Raw genomic sequence first — 18106 nt, 5'->3', positions numbered from 1 at the left:
TGGACATTTGAAACCAACCCCAAGGGTACCCCAACCTCTTTCACCTAAAGAGCTTGAAAAAGAAGAGAGAAAAACAAGCTGCAGTCTCTGATAGCTGACCCCTCAGTCAGGCATGCAGATACACACAGACAAACCTTCCAGGACACAAGTCAACCAGTACCGGAATTTTAGAAAAAAGAAACAATTGTTTATTATCAAAACAAAACTACAGTTGCAAGCATAGTAAACTGGCTAGATGGAAAGAGCCACCATTTGATATAGATACTCAGGGAAAGTCCCTGGGCTGAAGGCTTAGTCACAAGAGAGGGGAAAAAATAACCCTCAGAAAGCTCAGACATTATTTTCAAATCCCCAAACAAGGAAAACAAACCCTCTCTTCCAGTTTGAAATTCCTACCTGCATTGTTATTGACTGACCACCTGATACCTTGGCTAGGAGGGATTAGTTAACCACTTAGTCACAGGTGCTGGTTACCACTCCTGATTATGACAACATTCCACCACACTGTGTCACTACAAATTAAAATATAAAATCAGTTTTACTGAGTTCTGTCCCATCTATTTTCATCAGAATTCAAACACTGCAGGTGTCTTAGGCAACTGATAAAGAAGCATGTGAGGTGAGATCCACAAAAATATTTAGGCACCTAATTTCCAGTTTTGGCCTCACTACCATCCAACTGAAGGTGCCTAAACTCATCCAGCACCTAAGTTTTTCAAGGTACCTAGCCTCAGGTGCCTAGCTTTTTCCCTTTGGGAAGGAGCAGTGTTGCCTCCCTCTAGGTATCCAGGCACCTGTCTCCCACCTAAGCCTCAGTTATCCATGCCCCCAAGAAACATAGGCATGTAACTATCAGTCAGTCAGGACTTGATCTGGCAGGTGTACTCAGAGCATACCTACTGGACTGGGTCCATTCAGGGCTGCTGAGAGACTGTCAGGCCCTGGACATTGGGCAGGGAGGGGCTTGGCTCTAGCTCCCCAGAAGAGGGGGGCCCTTGGGCAGAAAGGGCAGAGCTAGAGGCTAACCTCCCTCAGCACTAACTGGACCATGCCATGTCGAGCTCCAGCAGAGATTTAAAGGGCCCAGGAAACTTCTGATGCCTCCAGTGGTGGCCTGAAGCCCGAGCCCATTTTAAATCACCAAGACCCTGGGCAACTGATTCTTTTCCCCCTCCCCCATCAACAGAGCTGATCCCATTCAAAAGCCAGTGGGAAGAGGAGATGGTGGTAACCACCTCATAATTTTGAGCCCTGTGGAGAGAGCACTCAACTTGGGTGTGAGAAAACCAGGGTCAACCACCTTCTCTGACAGAGGTGGGGGAAGGGACGAGAACAGGGGTCTTCTCCCTCAGGCAAGTTCTCTAATCTCTGGGATATTTTGAGGTGAGGCTCTCTCAGTGGCTTCCTTTGAAGCTGTTCCCCCGTGGATAAATACTGGAAGAATGATTAGAGGAGGAGGAGGCCTTTCACCTCCCACGTGAGCACCCTAAACACTGGACCACAGGGTCATTCCTATTCCCGGGCCCAAAGCCAGTAATGAGTCACAGCAGACCCTTAGACTTTCTGAGCAATTCCCACTAACTCCTATCCAGTACATAACCCAAGCACATGGACTGTGTACGAAGGAACTCGGGATTGTATCCCGCTGGCTGTTACAAGTGAGGCAATCAACACTGCCATGGTGTGGCCACTGCTGTTGCTGATGGTTGCCCCCACTACTGCGTGGGTTTGTGGCTGAAGCCTCTCAGCTTTGGTTCATTAGCCTAGTGTAGGTATCTCAAACTTTCCACAATCTGGTCCACGCGTGGCTGCTAGCACGTGAGCCCGTGCTAGCAGCCATGTGTGATATTTTGACACTAGATCTCCTCCATAACTGGATGTCATCACAAACTGTTTCTTTAAAGGGTACAGTTTTGCTTTCTTTAAAGCAGAAGTAAGCAGAAAACAGTGGAGTCACACTAATATAAAACAATCAATGTAAGTGGAATCAGACCCTCAATTTGGCTATCAGATGTTCCAGGTTGCTTAGACTTATCCCTGCCTCTTCCTCCAGGATAAAGGTAGGCTTTTTTAAGCCCTGTCTAAATTAAAATAGAATGCTTCAATGCTACTGCAGTAGGCAATCATTTTTGAAGGAGACCACTTCACACATTTCTGAAGTGGTTGCGGACCGCCCTGGAAGGGGCAGGGCCTCAGGCAGAAGAGACAAGGCCAGGGGGCTTCCCTTGCTCCCACACACACAGAGCCTGATTGGCCTGAGGAAAGGGGGAGCATGTGAAGTCTTTGTTTCCACCCCCGCCAGCACCTGGAAAAAAACACCAGCTTCCCCATCTCCAAGTCGCGATTGGCTTAGGGGCAGGAGAGTGGCAGAGCAGTTGCAGGCTGCATCAATTGGCTTAGTGGGCCAGATTTGGCCCATGGAAGCTGTCTTGCCCACCTCTGGGGTAAAGGGTTTGGGTGCAGGAGGGCCTGTGAGTTCAGGGAGGGAGTTTGGGTGAAGAAGGAAGTTGTGACCTGGGCACTGGATTGGGTTGCAGGGGTCTGGGTTGTGACCTAGGACAGGAGGGGACTGTGATCTGGGGCAAGGATAGGGGTGCAGGGTCTGGGAGGGAGTAAGGGCTCAGGAGGGGAACAGAGCGTTTGGCTTATGTGAGATGGGGGTAGGAGTAGGAGTGGGACAAGAGGGCTGGGATGGGAGGGAGGGGCTGGGGTACCAGAGGCTGGCTCTCAGACTTACCTGTGAGATTCCCAGGCAGCAGCCCACCACATTTTTCAGGCAGAAGCCTGCCTGTTCACCTGCACACAGCCTGCAGGGCCATGTACTCCTGAGGGGATGGGGAAGTGGTGTTTTAATAATGGAGATTGCCTATCTCCTAGAACCAGAAGGGACCTTGAAGGTCATTGAGTCCAGTCCCCTGCCTTCACAGCAGGACCAAGTACCATCCCTGATGAATTTTTGCCCCAAATTCCTAAATGGCCTCTGCAAGGATTGAACTCACAACCCTGGGTTTAACAGGCCAATGCTCAAACCACTGAGCTATGCCTCCCCCTGTTTTTTTTCCAAACAGGCAGCTTCCATTGGCCAGAAGCCAGCCAATGGGATTGTGCTGGGATCAAGAGCAGCTGTGACGCACCATTCCCCTTGCCCCTCTGGGCTCACAGTTTGTGGAATGCAAAGGGCCCAGCAGCCACTTTTCTGAGTGGTGTGCAGGGGTGGGGCAAGCAGGGGAGGCTGCCTGAGACTCCCTGCTCCATCCACAGGCTGGATCTGGCCCATGGGGTGTTTTGCCCAGGCCTAGTATAGACACTCACTCACAGGGATATTAAGGGGTGGGTATTTGGCTAATTATACAATTTGTATTGACTACATGATTAGTCGATAAGGGGAGGTGCTCTGCAGAGCCACAGGAGAGGTAGCTCCAGGAGCCAGCCCGAGCTGGGACTGAGCAGTCACAGCCCGTGCTGGCTCCAGGACCATTGCAGCTCTGCATTTTAAATGTAGTAAGAGTTGGTGGCTCTTACTACATTTAAAAAGGCAGAGCCTCCGCGGTTCCGGACCAGCACAAGCTGGGACTACCAAGGTCACCACAGATAGGGGCTGCTGCTCGAGCAGCCTCTATTCGCAGTGAGCCTTGACCCTCCATGGGCAGAGGCTACTTTACAGAAGCCTTCTCTACCTTCCCCCCAGCTGCCTCTGATAGAGTTTAGGCTTCTCAGGTAGTCGAGTATTCGACTATCACTTACCTACTCACTCCAGTAAACAGGAGGAGTTCTCCTGTTGCTGTAGTTAACCCACCTCCCCAAGGCGAGGTAGCTAAATTAAATGAAGAATTCTTCTATTGGGCCACAGAACTGGAAATCACACTAAAAGAACACATACAGAGAAGCCATCTGACAATACCTGTAATCAATTTCACAAAAGCACAGGCTTTTGGACTGGTCTATGCTGAAAACTTGCGCCTGAAAGAGGGAGCTATACCAGTGTGTGAAAAATGTATCGGGAATGTGGATTTTTCACATCCCTGAGAGATCTGCTGACAATCTCTGGTGTAGACAATGGTGGCCCAATACTAGCAATAAACTTTGTCAAGTTCATGTACTGAACTATGGACTTGTAAACATCTGCTTTAATACATGGCCTGACTGATTCACAGCCTCTGGGTTAGGCATCAGAACTTGCGCCATGCTCAGAGCTCCAGAACTCTACAACAACATGAAATCCAGTCAGTCAGCTAATTAGATTATCAGATGATTAGTGGGATAGTCAGAATGCAATTAGCTCACAGCTGTAGAGTTTCAGTAACATTGTATAAAATAATTCTGCTCTTGACCTTGAAAAACAGTTTAATACAATAAAAACGAAATACTCAGTCTTAATTATCACTGTTCATACAATCATCATGACTGGCTTTTTCCAATTGTATTATAGTTAAATGACCAAAAAGCCATTTCCTCCCAGAACAGAGAGGAAAAGTTACCTAATAGTTGAGAGAGACCCCTTTTCAAATATATGGTTTAAAAAAAAGACTTCAGACACCTAGTTTGGTGGTCCAGATAGAAAATAATGTACCTAGAAAGTACCATGGGTGAAAATTCTTGTTGTAAGTTAAATACCAAATACAGTGATTGGAGAAGGAGAAACAAGCAAGAGAAAACATCTGTAACCCCTTACCAAAACATCACCTACTTATAGAAAGATATTTATTTATCTTAGGAAACACTTTCTACAAACCTGATTAATAAAACTTGAGCCAACAAAGTCTTAAGCACGTACATAACTCTAACCATGCAAACAGGATTCCCTCTAACTTGTTCTTTCAACCTGAATTCGATTGACCTACTCAAGCACGTGCATATATATCTATAAGCATGTGACAAGTCCCTATGATTTCTAATTGGAAGAACAATTCAATGAGACGATGCACATGCCTAAAGACACCCAGGAGCGTAAGTGTTTTTGTGGATTGGGGCTTCACTAGCTAAAGGCACAGGATCCAAAAGTGACAGTTTCCACTCCCTGCTTTACTTTTACATAATCACTACAGCAGGATAGAATTGTGTGTAACTTTATGTAGTGCAATATTCCTTCTGCCATTCCAGTGATATTTTTCTCACTCAGGAAAAGTCTGAACTTTATCAACTATTGGCTGAATTACACAATCTTCAGTTCCAGATGATTTGCCAGTATCAATGACATTTTGTCACTGGAAATGCTTTTCTGTCATTTACAAAATTGATACTCTACCTCAAGTGATGATTGTTGTTGCATATACTATTTAATAAGGTAACAAGCAAGAGAGGCTGGTTTTTCCAATAAACCCAGATAACTTGCAAGTATAACCACCACCAGACAGATTTGAACCTAGGACCTCTGGAGCTTAGTGTAGAGTCTCTACAGCTTGAGCTATAAAGCCAACTGGCTCTCACCAAAGGCTATAGATTTCCTTGTTCTTATCTCTTGCTGTAAGTGGTGTAACTGCCACTACATGGGACAGTGGACCACACCCATTAGGTGTGTAGATTATATAAGCAGATGGACTCCCACAATATTTTATGTACAATTCCACCATATAGTTTTGCCTGTTTATTGCAGCGCTTTCAACTTCACATTTTTCACTGTGTTTAAGTCACTGTTTTCCTTTTGCTGCACTGAAGAAGATGTGGCAGGAAAAATGCTGCAGTCCCATCATCTGGTAGAACATTAAGGAAATCCCTTAGCTCCAGTTCCATGGCAACAATGGATAAAGTTTCTGCAGAGGGAGAGAGAACACTGTTTAAAATCATCTATATTAAATGCAACATATTACAGATATGATCTTAAGCTTAACTAACTCAGCAAAATACTAAATGTTGTGATGACAGTAGATTTAACAGAAAGACCGGAATAGCAACAGATGGCAACTGGGAAAGTTTGAGAAGTGACTGTTGCAGTTCAGGGTTGTTTAGGGATTTAGTGCTGTGTTTCAGTACTATAATGCCTCTCTGAACTCATCACCTCAACATACAACACCAAACCTTATGCAGGTCTCTTCTAGCACCTTCCACACCTCATAACATTGAAAGGAAGCGTTAAAATAAAGCTATACTGACGATGTAACCTAGCACATAACATATTAGGAGCAACCTAGGAGACAAAGTTATTTGATTAGAGGGTTTCCTGGGTCAATTAATACCAATTACAATGAGATGATGAGACAATGACCGTCTGAGACAATGACCATCTGAGACAATGACCATCTGACAACTGAAGTTTACCATTTTTTGTGATTCTTAAAGTGAGCGCTGTCCTGCTCTCTACAGCAATTTAGTAGTGACCCTCCTCTATTCACTCATTATGCAGGAGTTGTAAAAGGTCTTGTTATGAGGAAAAAATGACTACTTTATTCAGCATTCTGAACTGGCTATGAAAGAGTCAAACCACCTAGTCTATTATTATTTCCTCCACAACAATGAGTAAGGGGACAAGGGCAGCTGTCATGGGTGGTCACTGCCTCTTCTGCCAAGTTTCCAGAGGAAAAGGGAAAAAAAATTCCAGTCTCAGGAAGAGGAACATCAAAAAGTCATTGGGCCACTTCCTTTGGCTAAAGATCTACCCCCATCTCCCAAACAAATACAGGACTGCTTCCTTCTGCATAATTCTAGTGACCAAAAGCAACACAGCATAGTTCCCATTAGCCAAGAGTTCAGCTAGGAAGAGAGACAATCCTTAATGTCATTAGACTCTGCACAACAATGCAGTTTTAAATACAAGCCAGGCAGTTATTTCTCCAGGAATTCCTTTCTCCCGGCTTGGCTACAGAAATGAGTAACTGCATATTATTTTCAACTGATAGTTTTGTAATATTTTATCTGTATTTATATCTGGACTAATCTTTAATTCCTGTCCTGCATGATTAGTTAAGGATGTATGCAACAACTTTGGCATGCAGATGCTTAAATGCCATATCGCCACCATTTCCTCTAAAAACAGCTTTCAAATACTTTAGATGCAGACCAAGGCTTTCATATATGGCATTCAGTTATAATTCAAGTTTGTTAACCTTTCAGTGATGAGAGGAGAATAGAGTAGTCATCCCCAGCATATCTGGTTCGTTTACATAGTTCAGGAAGAAGTCTGTTCCACCACAGAGCCTAATTAAATCAAAAAATAAAATTCACAGAAGAAAAGTAAGTTAGTGGTGACTATGAATAGGACGTGAACACAAAATTTTAATAAGTACTTTGAACTTACATCAAAGATAGTAAAAAGTGGTTCAAGTGGAGATGGAGCTAGTAATTAATTAGTCTCTGTATAGTGCTTTGAAATGAAATGTTTTCAAACTTCAACATGATCCTTTTTTTACTCAGCAAATTAAGGTGAGGCTAGCACCCCCTAGTGCCATGAAAGAAAAGGCTGTGCCTATTTCTGACAGTGTGCATGTAGTTTGGACAAAATACAAACCCACCATTAGTGCAGTCTTAAGTTAAGGTAAGATTATGATTATGGCTTTAACAAATAAGTTAAGTCTAGGGTTGCCAGGTGTCCGGTTTTGAACCGGACAGTCCAGTATTTGAGCTGTGTGTTCGGGAAACAAATTGAGAAAATATAAATGAGAAAATATAGATGTCCGGTATTTTCTAAATAAGATGTACATAAGAATGGCCGTAGTGGGTCAGACCAAAGGTCCATCTAGCCCTGTACCTGTCTGATGACAATGGCCAGCACCAGGTGCCATCCTTCTCCAGCCTCTGACAAACAGAGGCCAGGGACACCATTTCTATCCCCTGGCTAATAGCCTTTTATGGACCTAACCTCCATGAAATTATCTAGCTTCTCTTTAAACTCTATTATAGTCCTAGCCTTCACAGACTCCTCTGGCAAGGAGTTCCACAGGTTGACTACACGCTGTGTGAAGAAGAACTTTCTTTTATTAGTTTTAAACCAGCTACCCATTAATTTCATTTGGTGACCTCTAGTTCTTCTATTATGGGAACTAATAAATAACTTTTCTTTATCTGCCCTCTCTACACCACACATGATTTTATATACCTCTATCATATCCCCCCTCAGTCTCCTCTTTTCTAAACCTCTCTTAATATGGGACCCGTCCCAAACCCCTAATCATTTTAGTTGCCCTTTTCCGAACCCTTTCCAAAGCCAAAATATCTTTATTGAGGTGAGGAGACCACATCTGTACACAGTATTCAAGATATGGGCGTACTATAGTTTTATACAGGGGCAGTAAGATATTCTGTGTCTTATTTTCTATCCCTTTCTTAATAATTCCTAGTGTCCTATTTGCCTTTTTGACCGCTGCTGCACACTGTGTGGAAGTTTTCAGAGAACTGTCCACAGTAATTCCAATATCTCTTTCCTGATTTGTCGTAGCCAAATTAACCCCCATCATACTGTACGTATAGCTGGGGTTATTTTTTCCAATGCGCATTACTTTACACTTATCCACATTAAATTTCATTTGCCATTTTGTTGCCCAATCACTCAGTTTGGTGAGATCTTTTTGGAGTCCCTCACAGTCTGCTTCTGTCTTCACTATCCTAAACAGTTTGGTAGCATCCGCAAACTTTACCACCTCACTGCTTACCCCTTTCTCCAGATGTAATGTAGATTGTGATGTAATGTCAAGTGTGTCCTGTATTTTTGTTGAAACCATCTGGCAACCCTAGTTAAGTCTCTCATTGTAGCTGTGTGCAGTGTAGATAAAAGTGCTGCTATGAGGACTTTATACTTTTATGTTTCTTGACCTTACCTCTCTATCTGCAATAATCTTAAAGTTGCAATAAATAAAAAGTTGGATTTCAGTTTTAATAGTTTTGATCACAGGCCAAAAGGAGCATACATGACCCCACTATATTGACTGGGGTTCCAGCATCTCTGCTTGCAAGAGTGTCTCCCCACCTTTGCTCTGTTCAGCAGTTGTGTCCTCTATTAAGTGAACCCATTTTTCACAGCGAAGGGAGGCAAACAGCAGGGTCCCCCCGACATGTGTACTGGGACCAATGCTGTTCAGCACATTCATAAATGATCTGGGAAAGTTTGCAGATGGTAACTATCTTGAGTTAACTAGTTTTGTAAGTCCAAAAGCTGACTGTGAAGAAAGACAGAGATCTCACAAAACTGGGGGACTGGGCAACAAAATGGCAGATGAAATTCAATATTGATAAGTATAAAGCAATACGCACTAGAGAACATAACCCCAGCTGTACATACAAAAAATAATGGGGTCTCAATTAGCTGTTACCACTCAGGATCTTTGCGTTGTTATGGATAGTTCTCTCAAAACATCTGCCCAGTGAGCAGAATTTTAAGTTATAAATGTAAGAAAACACTAAGAAGCAGATAATACAGAAGATATCATAATGCCACTATATAAAATAAGAATTAGACAAGCTTATGGGGAATAGATGCATCAATGGCCAGCATGGTCAAGGAAGCAACCCCATGCTCTAGGTGTCCATAAACCCCTGTGCCAGAAGCTGGAACTGGATAAAAAAGGACAGGTCACCTGATAATTGCTAGCAGTTAATTGGAATGGAATGGGGAAAAATCATGGAAGTACTACTGGAGCCTTGACCAGGACTGGAGAGATCAAGTTATTCCTCAAACCTTATTATAGGCCCTGGGGGAAAGAAACAGGAAAGGAATCAAGCTCCCTAACCCCTCTCATCAGTGGTACAACAGCAGGCAATAAGATTATGGTTCAGATATTATTAGGGAGCAGGAAACATATTTTGTTATGATGTTTTGAGACATTAATAATGATCATTTTCTTTTAATGTGGAAAGAAGGACCCTGGGTACTGCTGGAACAAAGAGGCCTTTTGACAGTGGGGACGGCCCTGGTCAGGACGACAGCCCCGGCCAGCGACAGTGGGCCAGCGGCTGGAAGTGCAGCCCTAGCCTGGGCTGGCGGCAGAGGGACTAGCAGTTGGAAGCACAGCCCTGGATGAGGCCAGGAGCACAGCCCCAGCTGGTGGCAGTTGGGCCAGCAGCTGGGATCATAGCCTCAGCAGAGCCCAGTGGCTGGGCTGATGGATGGGAGGGGAGCCTTTAACTCCCCTGGTCCAGAAAATTCCCTGATTCGGGACCGCTCAGGTCCTGAGGATGCCAAACCAGAGAGGTCCAACCTGTAGAAAATATCACATCTGCAGGGTAAAACCAATCTAGAAAATCTTAGCCCAAAGAGTTTTTCAGAAAGAGGGTCTATAATGAAATGCCATATATAATCAATATTTCCAAGTATAAATAACTTTAAACCAGAGCATTTGCAGCAAGAACTACCCTCACAAAAACATTCAAGCAAAAATGAGACATTTATATGAATGTGACTTGAACTCCGTCAATGAAATCTATGAATTTTAGGAGTAACGATGAAACCTTGTCTCATTAAACATGTGTATTGCAGCTGTCTAAGCAATGTGTATTTATGACTGCCAATGGTACAACACTTAGGAAAAGAGGGCCCAATTCTGCTCTCACTAAAGTCAATGGGAGTTTGGCCATAAAATCCAATGCAAGCAGTTTCAGGCTCTGAGTTAAGGAAGGGAGTTTCAACTTTAATAGAAATCTGTGCCATGTGATTATCTATGTAGGGCAGTACTAATTCTTCCATGAACAGCTAACAACTAGTGAAAACAAACAGACAGACAGAAAGACAATAAATAACTAGATTAGTATTTTAAAAGCTCACCCGATTTTCATCTTTCAGCTCATGCTGAGCATACGGTATGAGTGCTTCAGGACACTTCTCTAGGAGCTTGTCAATGGATTTCTCATACTCTCCTGCCCGAGTAGTGCATAGAACATGGACACTGAGACCATCATTACTGTCTTCTGATAACAGTTCCAAGAAAGGCAGAACTGAAGCTACATCGACCGATGGACCACATAAGAGAGACTGAGGACAAGAGGAAAACTTGCCATTTGTATTTCAAATAGACAAAATACTTGCAAGTGCACCACATTAATTTAAAAAGGAATAGTTTTAAAGTCAGATACTGCTTGGTTAAACAATTAGGCCAAAATACTTATTAGAATGAAAGAATATGTAACTATTATTTACATAACCCTTTTGATCATTTCCTATTCCACCATTTTCACAATTACTCTTTCAAGAATTCAGCTTGACTGACAGAAGTACTGTTGTAGCAACAACTTGACATCATATCTACATTTGTCAGCAACACACTGAGCTGTTTAGAAACAGGTTTAAACAAACAATCTTACTTCATTTAGCCCCAATGCAAACTAAACTTTGCCCACCCTAAGAATCAAAATCACCTAAGAATTTATGCTGGATTGTTAGATCATTGTAAACAAATCCTCCACTAAACCTAGTGTCATTCCTGTATTCAGTCACGAGAGCTGCCATTAGTTTACAAAAAAGTACACAGGCTTGGCATTGACAGTTCATCCCTAAAAACCTTTGATAAAAAATTACTGCCTTTCGCCACCTAAGAAAAGACATTACTCAATTTACTATGTGGCCCTCTGTGACCGGCCATTGTAAGCACCCTCTGGCAGCTACCCTCAAGGACTGCTCTGAGGGGGGATACAAGCTCAGCTCAGAAGTTGGAAGCTCTGGCACAGGCAGAGAGCACAGCTGATTGGCAAGGGGAGGGGCTATCACTGAGCAAGCAGCTAAATGGAGCTAGCTGCCTGCTTGTTCTGAGGAGCTCCCAGAACTGGTAAAGAGGGAGATATGGAGACAATTAGTTGCTGGGAGATAGGGAGTGTGTGAATAAGTTAGTAATTAGCTTATGAGGAATCAGGGGAGGGAAGTTTAGAGCATCCCTCTGCAGGAGGAGAGAGAGGCAGAAATTCAACACTCTCAAGTCTCTTGGGAAGGGGGAGATAAGGGGCTGACTGCATGAGGTAAGTGGGGGAAGAGAGGAGGTGGTACTGGCATCTGTGCAGTGAGGCAGAAGCAGGGGGCAATTTGTTTGGGGTGTATGACTAGCTGAAGTCCTCTCTGACTGGGTTGGGGGGGGAGGGAGCAGGCTGCAAGGGAAGCGTGTGTGCCAGGACATTTGCATGATTGCATTTCAAACAGAACACCACTTGTCATCACCAACAGCCCACAACTTAAACCCCTGCAACGTCTTATCCACAATCTACAACCTATCCTGGAAAATGACCCCTCATTCTCTCAGGCTTTGGGGGGAAAAGGCCAATCCTCACCTACAGACAACCTCCTAGCCTCAAACAAATTCTTCCCAGTAACTACGCAACACATCTCCATCATAATCATCCAGGAACCCACCCCTGCAATCAGCCCTGGTGCTAACTCTGCCCACACATCTACACTAGGGAATTTCATCACTGGACCCAACAACATCAGCCACTACATCAGGGGCTCATTTAACTGCACATTCACTAATGTGATCTATGCTATCAAATGTCAGCAATGCCCCACTGCCATGTTTATTGGCCAAACTGGACAGTCTCTATGGGAAAGAACTAATGGACACAAATTAGATATCCGAAAAGGCAACACACAGAAACCTGTTGGAGAACAATTTAACCTTCCTGGGCACTCAGTGGATCTCCAAGTAACTGTGTTGTATCAGTCCAATTCCATAAGCCAAATACACAGGGAAGGGTGGGAACTTAACTTCATTTACAAGTTTGATTCTTATAAAAATGAAATGTACAGAGATATCGGCTGGCTCACACACTACTTTCCACATCCTAATGACTTAACTAAACAATGGAGATGCTAATTGTTCTTATCAGCCTCTTGTAACTACTTGAACAATCTATTCATTTTTTTCTCCTTTTTTCCTCCTTCCCTCCACTTCCCTTATTTATTCCTGGATCTGGACTTTTAATACTCCAGTCATCTGAAAAAGTGGGTTATGCCTACGAAAGCTCATGATACCATCTACATATTTTGTTAGTCTTTAAGGTGCTACTAGACTATTTGTTGTTTAAGTTTTTCTAGTTACAGACTAACTTGGCTAAACCTTTGAAACTTCAAACAAAGTTTGCATAGGTGTTAATGGCTTAAGCTTAGAAAGAAAAATATTATTTTAACAGAATGTGTTTGGAGTGTTGCAGATATCTAAGGCTACGTCTAGACTGCAAGCCTCTTTCGAAAAAGAGAATCTAGACTACAACCAGTACTTTCAAAAAAGCAACTTGCTTTTTTGAAAGAGAGTACCCAGGCAGTCTAGATGCTCTCTTTCAAAAAAAGAGCACTTTCGAAAAAAGGCGTTCTTCCTCATAAAACGTAGTTTTCTGCGGTCGAAAAAACTGCCGTGTTCTTTCGATTTACTATTGAAAGAATGCAGCAGCAGTCTAGATGCAGGGGAAGTCCCCCCCCCCCCCCCCCGCCACTTTTTTCGAAAAAAACCCTGAAGTCTAGACACACCCTAAAATTCTAAACAATGATTTTTTTAAAAATCTGTGTTGCTAATACTTGTATTGCATGTATTAATACAATCTTTGCTATTTGATAGGATTCTGGCTCTTATAAGTCAGAAGTATCAAGTACTAGCGTGAGCCGTTAGAAAGTTTGATACATACTCCAAGGGTAGTGTTAATTTTCTTTTTTATTTGATTTCATATTCAATATCGTAAGCACTGCTCCTTGTTAAATATCCCTTGTTTTAATATATTTTCTTCCACCTATATGGACTGCTTAAATGATGTGTGTGTGTTTTGTTTACACTGGTGGTGCACATCCACACTACCTTAATATTGGTGGTGCACATAAGAAATTTCAACCCGCCCAAAAGAAATTTCAACCCACCCAAGGATAGAAAATGTTAGAGGGAACACTGGATATAAGCCTCTGCTGCTTTGGATCCTCATGTTTCAAGCTCCCACAGCAGCGATGGGCAACCCAGACTAGTGAGTGAACTACACGAGTAGTCCCTCCTTCATCTTAGTGGGCCACAAGACTGTTGTAACCAGATGATCTCACGGAATAGGGGAGCTTTGCTACCGGCTCTTGGGTATCTAGAATTTGCAGGATGTGCTGAATGAACCCTAGCAGCACTTGGAATGAATTCAGAAGGCACGCATGGATCTCACAATGTTGTGTGCAATCAGCATGCACTTCACTTCATGTGCTCTTGCTTTACATGCATGTCACTTTAGGAATATTGGTAGGAAAAAAAACTACACAGACAGAAACCAGTGGAATCTGGTAACCCTGTGCATGGGCAACAGTAAACAAAATGGGTGCAACAGAGAACCCTGATGTTCCACATACAGTCCACTGGCCACAGGTTGCCAGTAGACAGCAGCCCTGGTTCCTCCTTCAACCTCTCTGGCATGTTTCACGGACGCTGACCTATGGTTACTCCTTGGAAATGGTACCATTAGTCCACTTGCCCTAGGCCTTGTGTGGACCCAACACTCTGCTCCCCCAGAATTCCACCCAAGCTGGATGGTTTACAGTTTACAGTGATGCTTCTGGTTTACAGTTTTAGTTCTCTCAGGGGCCACAGTAGTAGTGAAACAATCACACAAACTGCATATTCTAACACCCTTATGCTCTTTTTCTATACACCTCATACAAAACAGTAAACATCTGAAACCAAAATGTCCCTCACTTTCTATTTCACTCTTCTCTTATGAATCCTTGGGGAATCACCTGTATCCAGGAAGGAAAGCAGGTAGCATAGCCCTCCTCAGGCAGGCTGTTGTATGCTAGTTGGTCTCCCTTTCTCATGAGTCCCTTATGCAGCTTATGTGATCTTGCTCTCTCTTAGTGCACGCTATCTTTTCCTGTGTGTTTATTTAACCCCCTCCTGGACACTTGACTTGTTTTGTTTTCCTCCCAGTAACTTCTATTACTCTCACCTTCCTTGCTCCTTTCTGGAGTAAACTGATTTTCTAAGGACAGTTCAGATATTTGCACCTAAATAGGGTTAAGTCCTCAGTATCTTCTTACTGTATCTGCCTGATGCGTGCGTGCTACAGGCTCTATCCACAATCACAGAATCATAGAATACTAGGACTGGAAGGGACCTCGAGAGGTCACTGAGACCAGTCCCCTGCCCTCATGGCAGGACCAAGTACTGACTAGACCATCCCTGACAGACGTTTATCTAACCTACTCTTAAATATCTCTAGAGATGGAGATTCCACAACCTCCCTGGGCATTTTATTCCAGTAATCACCCTTAGAGTTAGGAAGTTTTTCCTAATGTTCAACCTAAACCTCCCTTGCTGCAGTTTAAGCCCATTGCTTCTTGTCTTATCACAGGCCAAGGAGAACAATTTCCCCCCCTCCTTCCTGTGACACCCTTTTAGATACCTGAAAACCACTATCAGTCTTCTCTTTTCCAAACTAAAAACCCCAATTCCTTCAGCCTTGCCTCATAGCTCATGTTTTCAAGACCTTTAATCATTTTTGTTGCTCTCCTCTGGACTTTCCCCATTTTCTCCACAGCTTTCTTGAAATGTGGTGCCCAGAAGTTGACATAATACTCCAATTGAGGCCTAATCAGTGCAGAGTAGAGCTGAAGAATGACTTCTTGTGTCTTATTCACAACTCTTCTGTTAATGCATCCCCGAATCATGTTTGCTTTTTTTGCAACAGTGTCACCCTGTTGACTCATATTTAGCTTGTGGTCCTCTATAACCCCTAGATCCCTTTCTGCCGTACTCCTTCCTAGACAGTCGCTTCCCATTCTGTACGTGTGAAATGGATTGTTCCTTCCTAAGTAGAGTACTTTGTATTTGTCCTCATTAAACTTCATCCTGTTTACCTCAGACCATTTCTCCAGTTTGTCCAGATCATTTTGAATTATGACCCTATCCTTCAAAGCAGCTGCAACCCCTCCCAGCTTGGTATCATCTGCAAACTTTATATGCGTACTTTCTATGCCAATATCTAAATCGTTGATGAAGATATTGAACAGAGCCGGTCCCAAAACAGACCCCTGCGGAACCCCACTTGTTATACCTTTCCAGCAGGATTGAGAACAATTAATAACTACTCTCGGAGTATGGTTATCCAGCCAGTTATGCACCAACCTTATAGTAGCCCCATCTAAGTTGTATTTGCCTAGCTTATTGATAAGAATATCATCGGAGACCATATCAAATGCCTTACTAAAGTCTAGGTATACCTCATCCACCGCTTCTCCCTTATCCACAAGACTCATGATCCTGTCAAAGAAAGCTATCAGATTGGTTTGATATGATTTGTTCTTTACAAATCCATGCTAGCTGTTCCCTATCACCTTTCCACCTTCCAGATGTTTGCAGATGATTTCCTTAATTACTTGCTTCATTATCTTCCCTGGAACAGAAGTTAAACTAATTGGCTGTTAATTCACACCTCCAGATCAGCTGCTAGAAGTGGGCCTCATCCTCCTTGATTGGATCCACCTCATCATCTCCAGCCTGATCCTGGCCTGCATATTTATACCTGCCTGTAGAAATTTCCACTACATGCATCTGACAAAGTGGGTCTTTGCCCACGAAAGCTTATGCTCCTACACTTCAGTTAGTCTATAAGGTGCCACAGGACTCCTCGCCGCTAATTGGCTGTAGTTTCCTGGGTTGTTCTTGTTTCCCTTTTTATAGATAGGCATTACATTTGCCCTTTTCCAGTCTTCTGGAATCTCTCCTGCCTCCCATGATTTTCCAAAGATGATAGCTAGAGGCTCAGAAACCTCCTTAATCAGTTCCTTGAGTATTCTAGGATGCATTTAATCAGGCCCTGGTGACTTGCAGGCATCTAACTATTCTAGGTGATTTTTAAATTGTTCTTTTTTTATTTTATCTTCTAAACTTACCCCCTTCCCACTAGCATTCACTATGTTAGGCATTCCTACAGACTTCTCGGTGAAGACTGAAACGAAGAAGTCATTAAGCATCTCTGCCATTTCCAAGTTTCCTGTTATTGTTCCGCCCTCTTCACTGAGCAGTGGGCCTACCCTGTCCTTGGTCTTCCTCTTGCTTCAAATGTATTTATAAAAAGTCTTCTTGTTTCTCTTTATTCCTGTAGCTAGTTTGAGCTCATTTTGTGCCTTTGCCTTTCTATCTTGCCCCTGCATTCCTGTGTTGTTTGCCTATATTCATTCTTTGTAATTTGTCCAACTTTCCATTTTTTTATATGGCTCCGTTTTATTTTTAGATCATGCAAGACCTTGTGGTTAAGCCTCGGAGGTCTTTTGCCATATTTTCTATCTTTCGTACACAGCGGAATAGCTTGCATTCGGGCACTTAATAACGTCCTTTTGAAAAACTGCCAACTCTCCTCAGTTGTTTTTCCCCTCAGTCTTGATTCCCATGGGACCTTACCTATCAGCTCTCTGAGCTTACCAAAATCCACCTTCCTGAAATTCATTGTCTCTATTTTGCTTTTCTCCCTTCTACCCTTCCTTATAATTGTGAACTCTATGATTTCATGATCACTTTCACCCAAGCTGAAATGATGAACCCAACATACAAGGAGCATGCATGACACAGCAGATTTTCATAAATTATTTCACAATATCAATCAGAATTTGTAAGTTGTCCAGAGGTAGCTTCAAATGATCACATTCTTAAAAGTACTTCTGTGTTGGTGCAAACCCTCTCAATACCAAGAAAGATTCATTTCACGCTGTTTATTCTTCGCACAACATCCAAAACTTCCTCTCCTTTCTGGCCACTAAACTACCTTAATCCATATTAAGGATGTTAAATTTAGATTAATGGGTTAATTGAATAGTTGATGCAATTTGCATCTACTATTCAATTGGTAGATAAGGGTGCCTCTGCCTCTGAATTGTAGCAACAGCCTCAGGGCTGTTGCTACACTTCAAAGGCAAAAGTGCAGTGGGGAGCATGGGACCAGTGGGGGGACTTAAGTAGTTCCCCGCTGACCCTGTGCTCCCCGCGGCATTTCAAAGAGGCAGCACCGCATGGACGCCGCATGGGGTCCACCTGGCGCAGCCACTTTGAAGCACCTCCTTCACTTCCCCCCCTTGCTGCCTCTTTCTTCTTGCACTTGCTTATCGGACAGCCGACTGGTCATTCACATACCTAATCCATATAGCATGGCAAGACATGTGTAATATACCACTCCTGAACACCCTATCTTGGCTGGTGATAGGACTAGATAGATAGAGAGAGAGATTTGACATTTCAAAATAGTTTTGTTC

At 43.2% G+C, this 18106-nt stretch overlaps 1 protein-coding gene across 1 annotated transcript in view; it reads right to left on the bottom strand.

Annotated features, from left to right (window-relative positions):
- Positions 1–4330: 4330 nt before the first annotated feature.
- Positions 4331–18106, bottom strand: part of HPS3 (HPS3 biogenesis of lysosomal organelles complex 2 subunit 1) — a 38540-nt gene continuing 24764 nt past the window's right edge. The window contains exons 15-17 of the mRNA XM_075937698.1: positions 10688–10894; positions 7041–7131; positions 4331–5750 (exon numbers count right to left, since the gene is read on the bottom strand). Of these exons, the coding sequence (XP_075793813.1) occupies positions 5623–5750; positions 7041–7131; positions 10688–10894 (426 nt within the window). The 3' untranslated portion in view covers positions 4331–5622. The remainder of the gene's footprint in view (positions 5751–7040; positions 7132–10687; positions 10895–18106) is intronic.

Source organism: Pelodiscus sinensis, chromosome 10 (assembly GCF_049634645.1).
Source record: "Pelodiscus sinensis isolate JC-2024 chromosome 10, ASM4963464v1, whole genome shotgun sequence".
NCBI lineage: Eukaryota > Metazoa > Chordata > Testudines > Trionychidae > Pelodiscus > Pelodiscus sinensis.
This window is presented reverse-complemented; position numbering and strand designations above follow the sequence as displayed.